General features: G+C 69.2%; 2 protein-coding genes across 8 annotated transcripts; one reads left to right on the plus strand and one right to left on the minus strand.

Annotated features, from left to right (window-relative positions):
- The first annotated feature begins 291 nt into the window (after positions 1-291).
- Positions 292-4,670, plus strand: DBP (D-box binding PAR bZIP transcription factor). 2 transcript variants are annotated; one of them, XM_051831357.3, is made up of 4 exons: positions 292-1,050; positions 1,693-2,079; positions 3,275-3,486; positions 4,211-4,670. In XM_051831357.3, exons 1-4 carry the CDS (start codon positions 912-914, stop codon positions 4,424-4,426), a joined length of 954 nt encoding a protein of 317 aa, XP_051687317.1. In that variant the 5' UTR covers positions 292-911; the 3' UTR covers positions 4,427-4,670. The 2 variants fall into 2 exon arrangements, with proteins under 2 accessions (XP_051687317.1, XP_089175130.1); XM_089319004.1 differs by lacking the exon at positions 1,693-2,079 and having other exon boundaries at positions 537-1,050.
- Positions 4,671-4,750: 80 nt separating this feature from the next.
- On the minus strand, positions 4,751-13,177 carry SPHK2 (sphingosine kinase 2). 6 transcript variants are annotated; one of them, XM_070063122.2, is made up of 7 exons: positions 12,637-13,177; positions 11,885-12,019; positions 8,906-9,374; positions 8,208-8,357; positions 8,018-8,112; positions 7,822-7,937; positions 4,751-6,443 (listed from the first exon to the last, which is right to left on the minus strand). In XM_070063122.2, the coding sequence occupies exons 3-7, from the start codon at positions 9,303-9,305 to the stop codon at positions 5,345-5,347; spliced, it is 1,860 nt and encodes a 619-aa protein (XP_069919223.1). In that variant the 5' UTR covers positions 9,306-9,374; positions 11,885-12,019; positions 12,637-13,177; the 3' UTR covers positions 4,751-5,344. The 6 variants fall into 6 exon arrangements, with proteins under 6 accessions (XP_069919223.1, XP_069919222.2, XP_089175129.1 ...); XM_070063121.2 differs by lacking the exons at positions 11,885-12,019; positions 12,637-13,177 and adding an exon at positions 10,466-10,551; XM_089319003.1 differs by lacking the exons at positions 11,885-12,019; positions 12,637-13,177 and adding an exon at positions 10,466-10,548 and having other exon boundaries at positions 4,751-5,200.
- Positions 13,178-13,258: the final 81 nt, after the last annotated feature.

Raw genomic sequence — 13,258 nt, forward strand, 5'->3', positions numbered from 1 at the left:
GGAAAACTTGGGTAGCAGATAACAGCTGCCGCCTCCCAGAAGCCAGTCTCTCTTCCGGAGCTTCCGTCCCCCCAAAAGCGACCCATCTGGGCACGCAGGCCTCCCCCGCCCCCCCCCAAAGAAAAAGACCCATCTGGGCACGCGGCTCCTTTAAGAGGCGCCTCCCCGCCCCACCCCCGCCGTCGGCAGCACGCGCCGGGCCATGTGCTTCCCCCTCCCTCCCGCCTCATTGGCCAGAACTGGGTCACGGTCCCGCCCCCTGAGCCGCCTCCCATTGGGCAAATGTAGGTCAGTGTCCCGCCTCCCTCCGAGCGGCGAGGCCGCGGCACGCGCTCAGCCCCTCACGCGCCCTCCCGGGCCGCGGCAGATCCGAGGGCTCCCATTGGCTGCGGGTCTCCAGGGGTCGGGACGCGATTGGCCCGTGCCGGCGGCCGGAGGGAGGCACGCGGCCGGGGAGGATGGCCAGGGCGGCCGGCGGGGGCCGAGAGGAGGGGCGCGCGCTGTGGCGTCGGTGTTTTGTTTTTTTTTTTTTTTTCCGCGAAAGAAGTTTGCTGTGGCCCCGCCTCGAGGCGGCCCCCTCCCCCGCCGCGCGGCGCACACCTCCGGGTGCGGGGCGCAGAGCGCCTTGCATTGCGAGAGCGGCGGACTTCGCGGGAGCCGGGCTCGCCCACCCTGCAGAGGCAGCGCCGCGGGCACCCGAGGAGCCGTCGCGTCGCCCGGGCTGCCGGGCGCTCCTGCCCCGAGCACCGCCAGGCCCCGTGCTGGATACTGGAGGCTTGCAAGCTGCCCTCGCCCGCCCCCGGGCCGGACACTCGCCCGAGCCGCGGCAAGGACCGTGCTGGTGACTGGCAGGCCCGCCCGCGCCCGCCTCCGCCCCGGGAGCCCATGAGCCTGGGGGCAGGTGCCGGGCGATGGCGCGGCCTCTGAGCGACAGGACCCCGGCCCCGCTGCTGCTGGGAGGCCCGCCCGGGGCCGCCCCTGGCGGGGGATCGCTGCTCGGGCTCCGCAGCCTTCTGCAGGGGACCAGCAAGCCCAAAGAGCCGGCCAGCTGTGAGTGAGCCCCCACCCCGTCTCCTCCGATCCGGACAGCCCACGCCCTGGGGCCGCAGGTGCCGCCCCGAGTGCAGGGACTGCGTCTCTCCGCACCTGTGTCTGTTCATTCTTGGGCTTTTAGATCCCTAGAGCCCCTTAGAGCCCAGGACCCCCCGCCCCAAATGCCGGCTCTGAAGCCCGTCCGTGAGGACCTCCCTCTCCCGCCCGCCCCAAGACTCAGGAGTCCAGCGCCCCAGGCCCCTGGGGCCCCTTTGGCTCGGGAGCCCGGACCCCCGGGTCCAGGGAGAAGGGAGGGGGTGTGTCGGATGCTCACACGGAGGTGACACGGGCGTGGGCGGAGCCTCGCGGGCTCACATGGAGTCTGGGGATGAGGAGTGTGCCCCACGAGTAAAGCCCCCTCTGGAGGGCGGGGGAGCCGCGCGGCTGTCAGTCTCCCGGCGCACCTGTCCCGGCGCCGACCCCCACTCGCCCTGAGCCTCCGCCCCTGGCTGCCCTGGGCGGCTGTGGTCCGCGTCCCTGCCCCGCCCCCGCCTCGGTGTCCCCCGGGGTCTGCCTGTGCCGCCCCCGTGTCCCCCGGGGGTCTCCGTGAGCCGGGCCGCTTCTCCCATCTCGAGCCCCACATTCCCCCCTACCCCGCAGGTCTGCTGAAGGAGAAGGAGCGCAAGGCGGCTCCGCCCGCAGCCGCCGCCCCCGGGCCGGGCCTGGAGACGGCGGGCCCGGCGGATGCGGCGCCGGGCGGCGGGTCCCCGCGGGGGCGCCCCGGGGCCGGGCCGGGCCCGAGTCTGCTGGCGCCGCTGCTGTGGGAGCGCACGCTGCCGTTCGGCGACGTGGAGTACGTGGACCTGGACGCCTTCCTGCTGGAGCACGGGCTCCCGCCCAGCCCGCCGCCCCCCGGGGGCCCGTCGCCCGCGCGCACGCCCGCGCCCTCCCCGGGGCCCGGCTCCTGCGGCTCGGCTTCCCCGCGCTCCTCGCCGCGACACACCCCGGCCCGGGCCGGCCTAGGGGCCGCCGGCGGCCACCGCGGAGGTGCGACCGAGGGGGCTGGGCTGGCCGGGGGGCGGGTGCGGGCAGCGCTTCCCGTTGCGTCCGCGGGACCGGTGCCCCCAGCCCAGCGCTGTCGCAGCGAGGGGTGGGAATCCCTGTCCCCTAACGGATTAGGGGTTGAGGCTCTGGGCCCTGTGAGGGGACGAGGGCCTTGGGACCCCCAGTTCCAGGAAGCCTGCCCAGTCCAGAGGCTGGGACGTGGGGGGCCGGAGGTGCGGGGTGCGCCAGGCCAGGCGCCCAGAACTCGGACGGGCCGGGCCCGGGACAGGACCGCGACCGCTGAGGCTGAGCGAGGGGAGAAGGCGCGGCCGGGCACGGACTTGCGAGCCTGGAGCCCCGCGTCCTGGTTCCCCAGCAGCCCTGAGGCCGCCCGGGGTGGGGGACAAGGGCCGGGATCTGCATGCTGGACCTCCCGGCGGGGCGAGGGCCTGGCCGCCCGAGTGCCCGGGAGAGGAGGCGGCGCCTGGGTCCCAGTGGCCACGGGGCGGGTTCTTCCTCGACAGCAGAGCCGGGACTAGAGCCTTGCGGGGTGGAAGATGGCGCCGAGAGCCCCCAAGGCGGAAGGGCAGCGGCGCTTCCCTGCGGGCGCGCCGGCCTCCCTCGGGGCGCACCTGCCCCAAGCCCCGGGGCCCGCCCCCTCCCCGCCGCACACTCCCGCGCCACGTGAGCGCCGCCCGGCTCGCGGCGCCGTGCGCACGCGCGAGGGGGCGGGGCCGGGAGCGTGCGGGCGCCGCGGCGGGGGGGCGGGAGCAGGCGGCGGCACGTGACTCGGCCCTGAACCCGTGTCCTCAGCCGGCCCCGGCGGGCTCGCGCTTAAAGGCGCAGGCGCCCCTTTTCAAACCTGGCACCTGGGTGCCGCCTCCGCTGAAGAAAGCGGCCACCTAAGACCGTTTGGATGCGGGAGGTTCCTTTATTTTTTTCTGAGAAGCTTCGTGCCTAAGCTTTTGGGGTTCACGCTGAACCGTGGGCAACACCACTGAATCTCAAATTCTGGGGTTCTAGAAGCATGACCGGGTCTCTTTCCCTGCCCGTGGAAGTGGAGTTGGCTCCATGAGGGGTAGACTCCGGTGGCATAAGAAGCCATGCAGCGGTGGGCCTGACGCTGCATGCAGCGGGGGTGTCCGCTGGGGACCCCTCCCCAGGGTAAAGACGCAGTGGGGTGACCTCTCTCCCCAAGGCCTGACTGCTCGGGACACGCCCAGCCCCGTGGACCCAGACACGGTGGAGGTGCTGATGACCTTTGAACCCGACCCAGCTGATCTTGCCCTGTCAAGCATTCCAGGCCACGAGACCTTCGACCCTCGGAGACATCGCTTCTCGGAGGAGGAGCTTAAGCCGCAGCCAATCATGAAGAAGGCCAGGAAAATCCAGGTGCCCGAGGAGCAGAAGGTGAGCCGCCCGCAAGGCCCCCGGGGTCGTCCCCGCCTGTGGCCGCGGGGCACAGGGAGGCAGCGTGCTGGGGCCGCGCTGAGCTTCCACTGTCACTTGGAACCCGGACTCGGTGTGCGGGCTTCCTGCTCTCCGTTGCTAAGGACCGGCTTCCTTAGCAACGGGATGTCAGCCGTCGCCTTAGCAGCCCCCAGGCCGGCCGAGGCGGGGCCCTTGACCTGGGGTTAGAGCAGCGCGGTGGTTAGAGACTGGATTCTCCCCCAGGAAGCAGGCTTTAATTAAATGGGAGGGGAGTATCTTCCCGAGCTGGGTGGGCCTTGTCACCAAGGCAAGGTCCTCCTTAGCAACCGAATCCAGGGTTGGAGAACTGGGCACCACACTCCGCGGGAGGTCTTGGGTTCGGCCACCTTGTTAGGGCTCAGGCGTTCCGTCGCCCAGGTCAGAGACTAGCCAGCATCCTTAGGTCCACTTTGGCTTCCTCTGGACCCAACCCGCGGCCCTAAGACCCCCAGGCCCTGTTGCTAGGAAACAAGCGTCCCTAGCTACCTGCAGCCCCTGGGAGGCTGAGCACTTGGGGCTGGGGTCTGTCTCTCGGCTCAGCTGTTGCTAGGGGCGTGCTCTCCGTAGCAACGAGAGCCCCAGGCGGACCCCGCCTCCCCCAGGCTCTGCTGCAGGGCGGAGAGCGGCCCCTGGATCTCAGCGCCTCCCACTCCTCCGCCCCCAGGACGAGAAGTACTGGAGCCGGCGGTACAAAAACAACGAGGCGGCAAAGCGGTCCCGCGACGCCCGGCGGCTCAAGGAGAACCAGATATCGGTGCGGGCGGCCTTCCTGGAGAAGGAGAACGCTCTGCTGCGGCAGGAGGTGGTGGCCGTGCGCCAGGAGCTGTCCCACTACCGCGCCGTGCTGTCCCGCTACCAGGCGCAGCACGGGGCGCTGTGAGGCCGCGCGGAGCTCGCTCGCCCCCTCTCCCCTCCCGCCCTGTGGCCCACGGGCTGGCCGGCTGGGTGCTCCAGGGACGTGATGATGCAGATAAATACATTTATATTTTTAAGAAAAAGCGAGCCTCCCCGCCCCTCCTCGTGGGGGCGGGGAGAGTCCTCCGTGTGTGCCCCCGGCACTTTGGGGACCCCATCCTCCCACGCCCCCGCGGACACGGTCCTGAATAAATGTTGAGAACCCCGGAGCCAGCTGTCGTGGGGAGAAGGCAGCTACCTGGCCCCGGCTCGGGGCCCGCGGAGCCGCTGGACGAGCGAGGGGCCGAGGTCCGCGCGGAACGAAGCGGCTCCTTTATTGCATAGACCTTTTCAATTGCTTTTTAGACTGGGGACGAGGGAGACGCAGACGACACACAACAGGGGAATGGGCTTCCCCGCCCGCGCCCTCGGGGGCGGGAATATTAGTGCAAATCCGAGCGCTGGCCCGGGGGACTCGCCCCTCCCGAGCTGACTGGCCAGTTCAGTGGAGGCACCGGAGTGGATAGGGCGAGACCCGGGCCCACACCCGCCAGTTATCTAAGGCCTCCCCAGTGCGTACATTCCAGGTTCCGTCATTGGGTGACGCGTAAGGCAGGCTCCGCCCTCAGACGCCAGGGCCGTCCCGAGCCCTATGCGGTCTGGACCGAGGCCACGCCCGGTGGCCGGAGCTCGGACGTCAGGCACTACCCTCGGGACGCGCGTGGAGTCCAGGCCTCCCTTCAGCATCGCATCTGGTTCCCTGGGGGGGCGGGCGCAATCCTGAGTCGGGACTAAGGCCCTTGCGGGCCTCCGCCCTCTTAGCAGCCAGACCACGCCCCCGGCTCAGGCTCCACCTCCTTGGAATGTAGGCCCCGCCCCCGGCGGGTTCCAGGCTTGGTTAGGTTCAGGGGCCCTGCCTGCAGCTGCCAGGAGGCCCGGTGAGCAGCGTGCCCAGGCCCGGGTGGATCTGTGCCTGCAGTGGCCCGTACTCCACCTGCTCCCCGTCCACCGTCAGCACGCCGCGAGGCGTGAGGGGCTCGAGGCGGAAGGCACGGGCAGTGGCGTAGCCCAGCTGCGGACAGCCCAGGCTGAAGTGGCTGCCATGCTCCATGGCCAGGAAAAGGCGCAGCAGCATGGCCCTCGAGATGCCGCTACGCACCCATATCAGGTGCACCAGGCCGTCGTCAAAGCGCGCGTGGGGCGCCGCCACGAGGTCGGCACCCAGGTGGCTGGGCGAGATGGCCAACATGAGAACAAAGTCTCCCTCCAGCGTCACCCAGTCTGGGGGCAGCGGGCTGCCGAGAGGCGGCAGCAGATGGTCCGGCGGGCCCCACTTGCATTCAGCTTCGGGGGCAACAGGAGTAGGGGGTGGGGGTGGGGGCCCAGGGGATGCTGGCACTTCTGGGGGCCCCTCAGTGATGGGAGAGAGCAGAGCTGCCTTGGGGGAGCCGGGGGGTGAGGGCAACAGTGGGTCTGGGGACAACGGGGCATCCCCAGCCCCACCCCAGTCCCCAGCCAGCTCGGGGCCCCCGCCGTTGAGAGAGAGGATAGGCAGGGGCTCCGGCGAGCCCGGGGAGGCCAGGGCCGGCTGGGGCAGGGGCAGGGGCAGGTCAGACACTGAGCGGTGCAGGGGTGAGTGGGCCACGGGAGGGGCTGGGTCTGGGGCCAGGGTCAGCTCCGACTTAGCCCGGGGCAGCCCAGAGGCAGAGGTGGGGGAGGCGGGCTCGGCGCAGGCGGGGAGGTAGGAGAGGCGTCCGCGGTAGGTGTGCAGCGTGGCGAGGCCCAGCACTGTGCCCAGTGTGAAGCGGGCACTGCCCAGGGCCCTGAAGCGCTCGCTGTGGATGTCCACGTCAGACACGAAGCCCCAGGCCACCGACAGGAAGGAGAAGCAGCGGGACCCTGAGGCCAGTGTCACCGAGAGCAGGTCCAGGGGGTGGCCGCCACCCCGGCAGAGCAGCAGCGTGCAGTTGAGCAGCAGGTCGAGGCCCAGGCACGGTGCGAACCTTCACAGCGGGGGGCACGGCACCCAGTGGGTGGGAGAGAGCACACGGGGTCAGACGTGAGAGGGTGCAGACGGGACAGACACACACACACACAGGGTTGGGTGTGAGGACGGGCAGACAGGGAGACACACACACACGGGGTCGGACATGAGACAGTGGGCAGACGGGAGACACGCACACAGGGGGTCGGGTGTGAGAGGGTGTGCAGACAGGGAGACACACACACACACACAGGGTCGGACGTGAGAGGGTGTGTAGACCAGGGAGACACACACACACATACATGGGGTCGGGTGTGAGAGAGTGTGCAGACCAGGGAGACACGCACACACAGGGGGTCGGACGTGAGAGAGGGGACAGACAGGGAGACACGCACACACACGGGGTCAGACGTGAGTGTGCAGACCAGGGAGACACACACACACACAGGGTCGGATGTGAGAGGATGGGCAGACAGGGAGACACGCACACACACAGGGTCGGACGTGAGTGTGCAGACCAGGGAGACACGCACACACAGGGGGTCGGACGTGAGAGAGGGGACAGACGGGGAGACGCGCACACACATGGGGTCGGATGTGAGAGAGCATGCAGATTGGGGAAGACACACACACTCACGGGGTCAGATGTGAGACAGGGCAGAGCTGGGGGAGATACACACACACACACACACACACACACACAGGGCCAGACGTGAGAGGGCGGGCAGATGGGGGAGACACGCACACACACACACACGGGGTCGGACATGAGACAGTGGGCAGACAGGGGAGACACGCACACACACACACGGGGTCGGACGTGAGAGAGGGGACAGACTGGGGGAGACACACACACACACACACACGGGGCCAGACGTGAGAGGGCGGGCAGACTGGGGGACACACACACACACACACACGGGGTCAGACGTGAGAGCGTGCAGATGGGGGAGACACACACACACACACACACGGGGCCAGACGTGAGAGGGCGGGCAGACTGGGGGACACACACACACACACACACGGGGCCAGACGTGAGAGGGCGGGCAGACTGGGGGACACACACACACACACACACACGGGGTCAGACGTGAGAGAGCGTGCAGAGACACACACACACACACACGGGGTCGGACGTGAGAGAGCGTGCAGAGACACACACACACACACACACACGGGGTCAGACGTGAGAGAGCGTGCAGATGGGGGAGACACACACACACACACACACACACGGGGCCAGACGTGAGACAGGGCAGACCGGGGGGGACACGCACACACAGACACACTTGGCACTGGTTCCTCCCGGGAACCAGTTGCTCTCACAGTGCCTCTGCCCCAGCCCAGCTGACAGAGGGTCGGGCTGAGGGGGGACGGCAGGGGCCCCGACCTACCCCCCACGCTGGTTCACTGCTCCCGCCAGCGCGTTGCCCGACCCGCAGGGGAGGATGCCTACGGGCACCTTCACGGCCTCCTGCCAGTCGGGGCGGTCCAGGAGCCCGTTCAGCACCTGCAGGGGGACAGAGCGGATGCCCGGGTCCGCGCGCCAGCCCCCGCCGGCCCCCGCGGCGCAGAGGGTTCTCGCTCTACCTCATACAGGAGCCCGTCTCCAGAGACCGTCACGATGCCGTCCCAGCCGCCCAGGCTCAGCCCCTGCACCAGCTCCCGGGCGTGGTTCTGCCGTTCTGGAGTGGGAACCAGGAGGTGGGGCAGGTGGGGCAGGTGGGCGGGCCCTCCCCTGGCCCCGCCCCACCCCCCACCCACGCGGACCCCAGCGTACCTGTCTGTATGAGGTTGAAGGACAGCCCAGCTTCGGAGATCATGGGAAGCACATGGTTCTTACACCACTGCCAGGCCAGGCCCCGCCCCCCAAACGGATTGACCAACAGGAGCAGCCGGGCTGGCCGAGGCAGCAGGTCAGGGGTGATCTCTGCAGAGAGAGGGCCCTGGCCTTGGAGACAGCCCCTTCCAGCGCACCCCGAGGGCGGGGGCGGGGGCAGCACCCGGAGTCCACACCTGGCCCACCCCCACCTCCCGGACCAGCGCCCTTTGGACCCACGTCGGGGAGGGCCCAGGAGCCGGGGTTCCCACTCTGCCTGGGGCTCAGGCAGCCGCCCCAGAGGGACGCGGGCCCTCAAAGCTTTTCCTTCCTGCGCCATAGGAGACCCTGCCCCAGAGCCCACCGTGACAGCGCACGGGCCGGCCTACAGCCACCTCTGTCGGCATGTCACTGGGCGGTGACGGGTCAGCTCACGGTCGGCTGCCCGTCAGCCGCCAGCCGGGCAGGCTGACTCATCTGTGGTGAGACCGGGGAGGGGGAGGGGATACAGCTCATTTCCCTTTGCCCTCGCCTCTGCCCCCTGCCCCTCTGCCGTCCATCCCAGGCTGTCACACACACACACACACACACACACACAGGAGGTGATGGCATGCCCAGAGGCCGAGCCACCAGCCCCGGACGAGGCCCTAGCGCCTCACCCCCGTCCCCAGGCAGAGGCAGTCCTCGGAGCAGGCAGGTGAGGGCGGAGGCCCAACGCTGGGCCTCGGCACGGTTCTCCTCATAGGTGGCCGCCCCGTCCACCCGGAAGGTGCGGGTGGCTCTGCGCCGGCCCCCTCGCCGGCCCTGGGGGTAGGTGTAGATGCACACGTAGGCCCCGGGGTCCGAGGGGCTGCAGCTCCGCAGGGTGCAGCAGCCTGAGACCTCAGCCAGCGGGACCAGGCCGCCCCGGGGCCGGGCCTCGGGCTTGGGGCGCAGCCGCTGTATGTGCAGGGCCTGTGATGTGAGAGTGAGGGCGAAGCGTGGGCCCCGGGCCGGGTAGGAGCCAAACTCGCCGTGCAGGAGTGGGGTGCTGGCGGCCGGCGGCGGCGGCGGGGCCATGGCCTCAGCCCTGTCCGGGGCGCTCCCAGGCTCGCGGCCCCAGCTCCCGGTCAGCTCTTGGTCCAGCCCCTGTGGGGAGGGAAGAGGGCAGGGGTCAGAGTCCGGGACCTTCCAGCAGCTAGAGGGAGGGACAGGGTCTGTGAACAGGGGCAGGGGCAGAATGGGCATGCGAGAGACACACAGACCCAGAGGGACAGCGGCAGGTCAGGGCGGAGGCGAGCGGGCAGTAGGGCCGGCATCCCGGGGGGCCTGAGACCCAGGCGGGCAAACGCTCGTCCACGTGCTCACTCCCCGCCATGTGCCACTCGCACTGGGCCCACGCAAAGCACACACAGCCTTCAGACTCACAGGAACCGGTGCAGGGGGAGGGCCACGCCCCCGGCCCAACCCCGCGCTCAATCATCGGCAGGTGCAGTCACATCGCCCAGCCTCAGACACGAGGCAGGGGGCGCAGGCCTGAGAGCCACAGAGAGTGGACGGAGGGAAACCCGGGTGGACGAGAGCGACTGGGAAGAGCGTCTCACGCCAGCGAGAAAGGCAGCGGACAGAGTTGGAAGAGAGGGAAGGCAGGAGAGGTAGGAAGCAGGGACGTGGACACCCAGGGGCCAGACGGGAGCCGCACGCAAGCACTGGTCCGTGAGTACTGACCTGGGCGGCTGGCCGGCTGCTCTTCAAGGAAGGGTGGGAGCCAGCACTGAGTCCCTGCCCCTGCCACTCACCCCTTCCTGCTGCCCCGCCCACCGGCCAGCCCAGCCTCTCTCCAGGCTCACCGTGGCCGGGACACGCCCCCCGGCCTGCGGACTCACCCTCACAACTCCCTCTGCCCCCTGCCCTGGGCGGCGCCCGCCACACCCCCGACCTGCACAGGCTGCCTGTGTGCACCTGAGCTCGGGCTCAGCCACACAGCGCTACATGTCCCCCCGGTTCTGGGCCTGCACGCACAGGTCCCTGATGCATGAGCCCGGGTCTCCGTCCCCAGGGGCTCTCCGTCCCTGGGGGCTCCCCGGCTCTGGGGCCTCCATCTCCACTCCGTTTCCAGAACGCAGCCCCAGGCCCCCTCAGTCCCCGGCCAGGTTTCCCATCACCACCTGCCACCCCGGGCACCCCGCAGGCGCTCCTCCTGGACCCTCCGTCCCCCAGACTCGGGCCCCCGTCCCGACCTCCGCACCCTCGGCACACGCGGCGCTCTCCGCCAGGCTGCCCCTCAAGTCGGCGCCAACCGCCCCCATCGGACGCAGGGGTGGGGGGAGGGTGTGCATCCGCTCTGCCAATGGCCGTGGGGCCGGCCGCAGCCTAACCAATGAGGGAGCAGGGGGGCGGGACCGGTAGGCTCCAGCGCTTGGCGCAGGGGCCGGCCGCCCGAGTGCCCGAGATCTGGGCGGGGCATCGCGAGGCCAGCCGCCATCCAGGGAAAGGGCAGACGCGCAGCAGCCGTGGCGTCGCGATCCCACCAGGCAGCGCCGCTGCCGCCATCTTTGTTGAGGGCACAGAGAGGCCCGTCCCATTCTGCCAGTTAATAAAAGAAAAAAGGGGCGTGGGGCAGGAGACCCTAAAACAAGCAACGGAGTAAAAGACACGAAACAAGGCAGAGACCCAGAGACGGGCTCAGAGGCAGACAGCTGGGTGGGTGGGTGGGGGACTTGATTTTTTTTTTTTAGTTGCAGAGAGAAAGGCAGAGATATTGACAAAAGAGACCAAAACAGTGGGGTTGAGAATGCAAGGTGAGGGCACAGGAAAACCTAGACGGCGACAGCGAGACAACTTACAGGATGAAATCCAGGGGGCAGAGCTCATACGCACAGAGGCGGCCCAGTGAGGGACCCGCACGCACGGGGAGACAGAGGTGACAAGAGCGTGGGGGGCGGGAAACTGAGCCCAAGACAGAAACGCACACGGGAAAAGGCGTGGGGCGGCACAGCCAGGAGACCGGGGAAGAGACGGAGCCGGGCGGGCCGGGGCACGGCTTCCTAGAAAGAGGAGTTCACGGTTGCCACACAGGGTGCCTCCCATCCACGCCCGTAGCCACAGCGCCGGGAACTCAGAGCCGCGGGTGACGCGGAGATGGAGGGACCAGAGGCTCCCTGAGGTGCAGCACAGCGGGTGGGGCCGCAGCCTCATCCCACAGGGGCGCCGGTTCAAGTCCCGGCTGCTCCACTTCCGATCCAGCTCCCAGCCAGCCAGTGCCCCTGGGAGGGCGGCCGAGGATGGCCGGAGCGCTTGGGCCCTTGGAGACCCAGATGAGGCTCCTGCCTTGGACCTGGCCCAGCTCCGGCCGCTGCGGCCATCTGGGGGGTGAACCAGCAGATGGAAGACCTCTCTCTCCCTCTCTGTAACAGTCTTTCAAGTAAGCAAACGCAGAGCTCGGGGCGCCGGGATAAAGGCGGCAGAGACACTGACCGAAGAGGCCCAGACAAACTCAGACAGACAGCACGGGGGGGGGGGGGCAACAGAGAGGAGGCGTGCAGCCCACCCAGAGGAGCTGGGAGACAGAGGGGCCGTCCACACCCACCCCGACAGGGCTGAGAGCCCTGGAGCCATTCCCACGGGGCCGTGGCCGGGGCTCCCCGGGGGACACTCACCTGGTCCCGCGCTCCTCTGAGGCGGGGTGTCCATGCATCTGCACGGCCTCGGCTCGGCTACATCAGCGGGGCCTCAGCCCTGCGTGCGGGGCCAGGGCGAGGAGTGGCGGTCACCGTTCTGGCCTGGCCTTTGCTCTGTGGAGAAGAGGTGAGTGAGCAGCTTGCAGGCAGCCGGACCCGACGGGCCAGCTTCGTCACCGCCCCGACCCGTTCCTCTGGTCCCAGAAAGGAAGCGATAATAACAGGTGTGTGAAAGAGCCGTTATTAGGTGCGAAGCATTCGACCCCAGCGCTTTTATGAACATATATAATCCTGGCAGACAGCGAGCCCATTGTCAGCCCTTTCTTGCAGACAAAGAAAGCCAGGCTCCCAGACTTGCCCAAGGTCACGCCGTCACTAGGCAGCAGAGCCGGGATTTAAAAGGGGCAAGCCCGAGTCTCCGCATTCTTGTATTATTCTCCTGGGGTCTCCATCCCCCGCCCCCGCGTCCCCTCCCCTCTGCATCTATCTCTGTCTCCATCCCTGCAGGCCGCTGCCCCCTCCCCTGCGGGGCCGGTTCACGCATCCCCGTCCCCCCCACACCCTGCACGCCGCCACCCCCTCCCCTGCGGGGACCCTGCACGCCGCCGCCCCCTCCCCTGCGGGGACCCTGCACGCCGCCGCCCCCTCCCCTGCGGGGCCGGTTCACGCATCCCCCCTCCCCGACCCTGCACGCCGGGGCCTCGCTCTGCGCCCTCTCCGCCTTCCAGTACCCTGCGCATCCCTCACACCGAAGCCGCCGGCCCGGCTGGACTCTGTGGCTTGCAGACAGACGGCCCCCGGCGGCGGAGGCCGAGGAGGGAGACAGGCACGGGCCCTCTCGGGGTGGGGGCAAGGCTGCGGGGACAGCGTGCTCCAGACGGAGCTGCAGCGACAAGGAATCGGGACAGATCTCAAGTAGGACTTCCCGAGCGGCAGCGGCGGCGGCGGCGCACGGGCAGAGGTGAAGCTGATAAGGAAACGCCCGAGGCGTGAAGTCACAAGTTTCCGGAGGCCAGGCCCGACCCGGCCCCGCCGGCCCCGCCTCCGCACCGCCGCGGCTCGGCCCGCCCGGTCCTCCGGCAGCCACCGAGAGGCCGTCGCTGTCGGGCCAGAGCGTCCCCCTAGCGGCACACATCTCTCTCGGCTCCCAGCGCGCTTTCTTCCGGAAGGCTACCGAGAGCAAGGGCTGGGTAGGGCTAGAGAGGCCCCGACGCATCGGCCCTTCTCTCCCTGACGTCGCTCCTGTTCCTCTGTGGTTGTTTCTCCGCCCTAGCCCGTTGTCGCCCACGCAGCTGGTCCTCCGACGCGCCACAAAGAGGCCTCGGTCGTGCTAGAGCGGCGCGGCGCGCTCCT

Source organism: Oryctolagus cuniculus, chromosome 18 (genome assembly GCF_051225735.1).
Source record: "Oryctolagus cuniculus isolate XC-2025 breed Fujian yellow rabbit chromosome 18, ASM5122573v1, whole genome shotgun sequence".
In the NCBI taxonomy this organism is placed as follows: Eukaryota; Metazoa; Chordata; class Mammalia; order Lagomorpha; family Leporidae; genus Oryctolagus; species Oryctolagus cuniculus.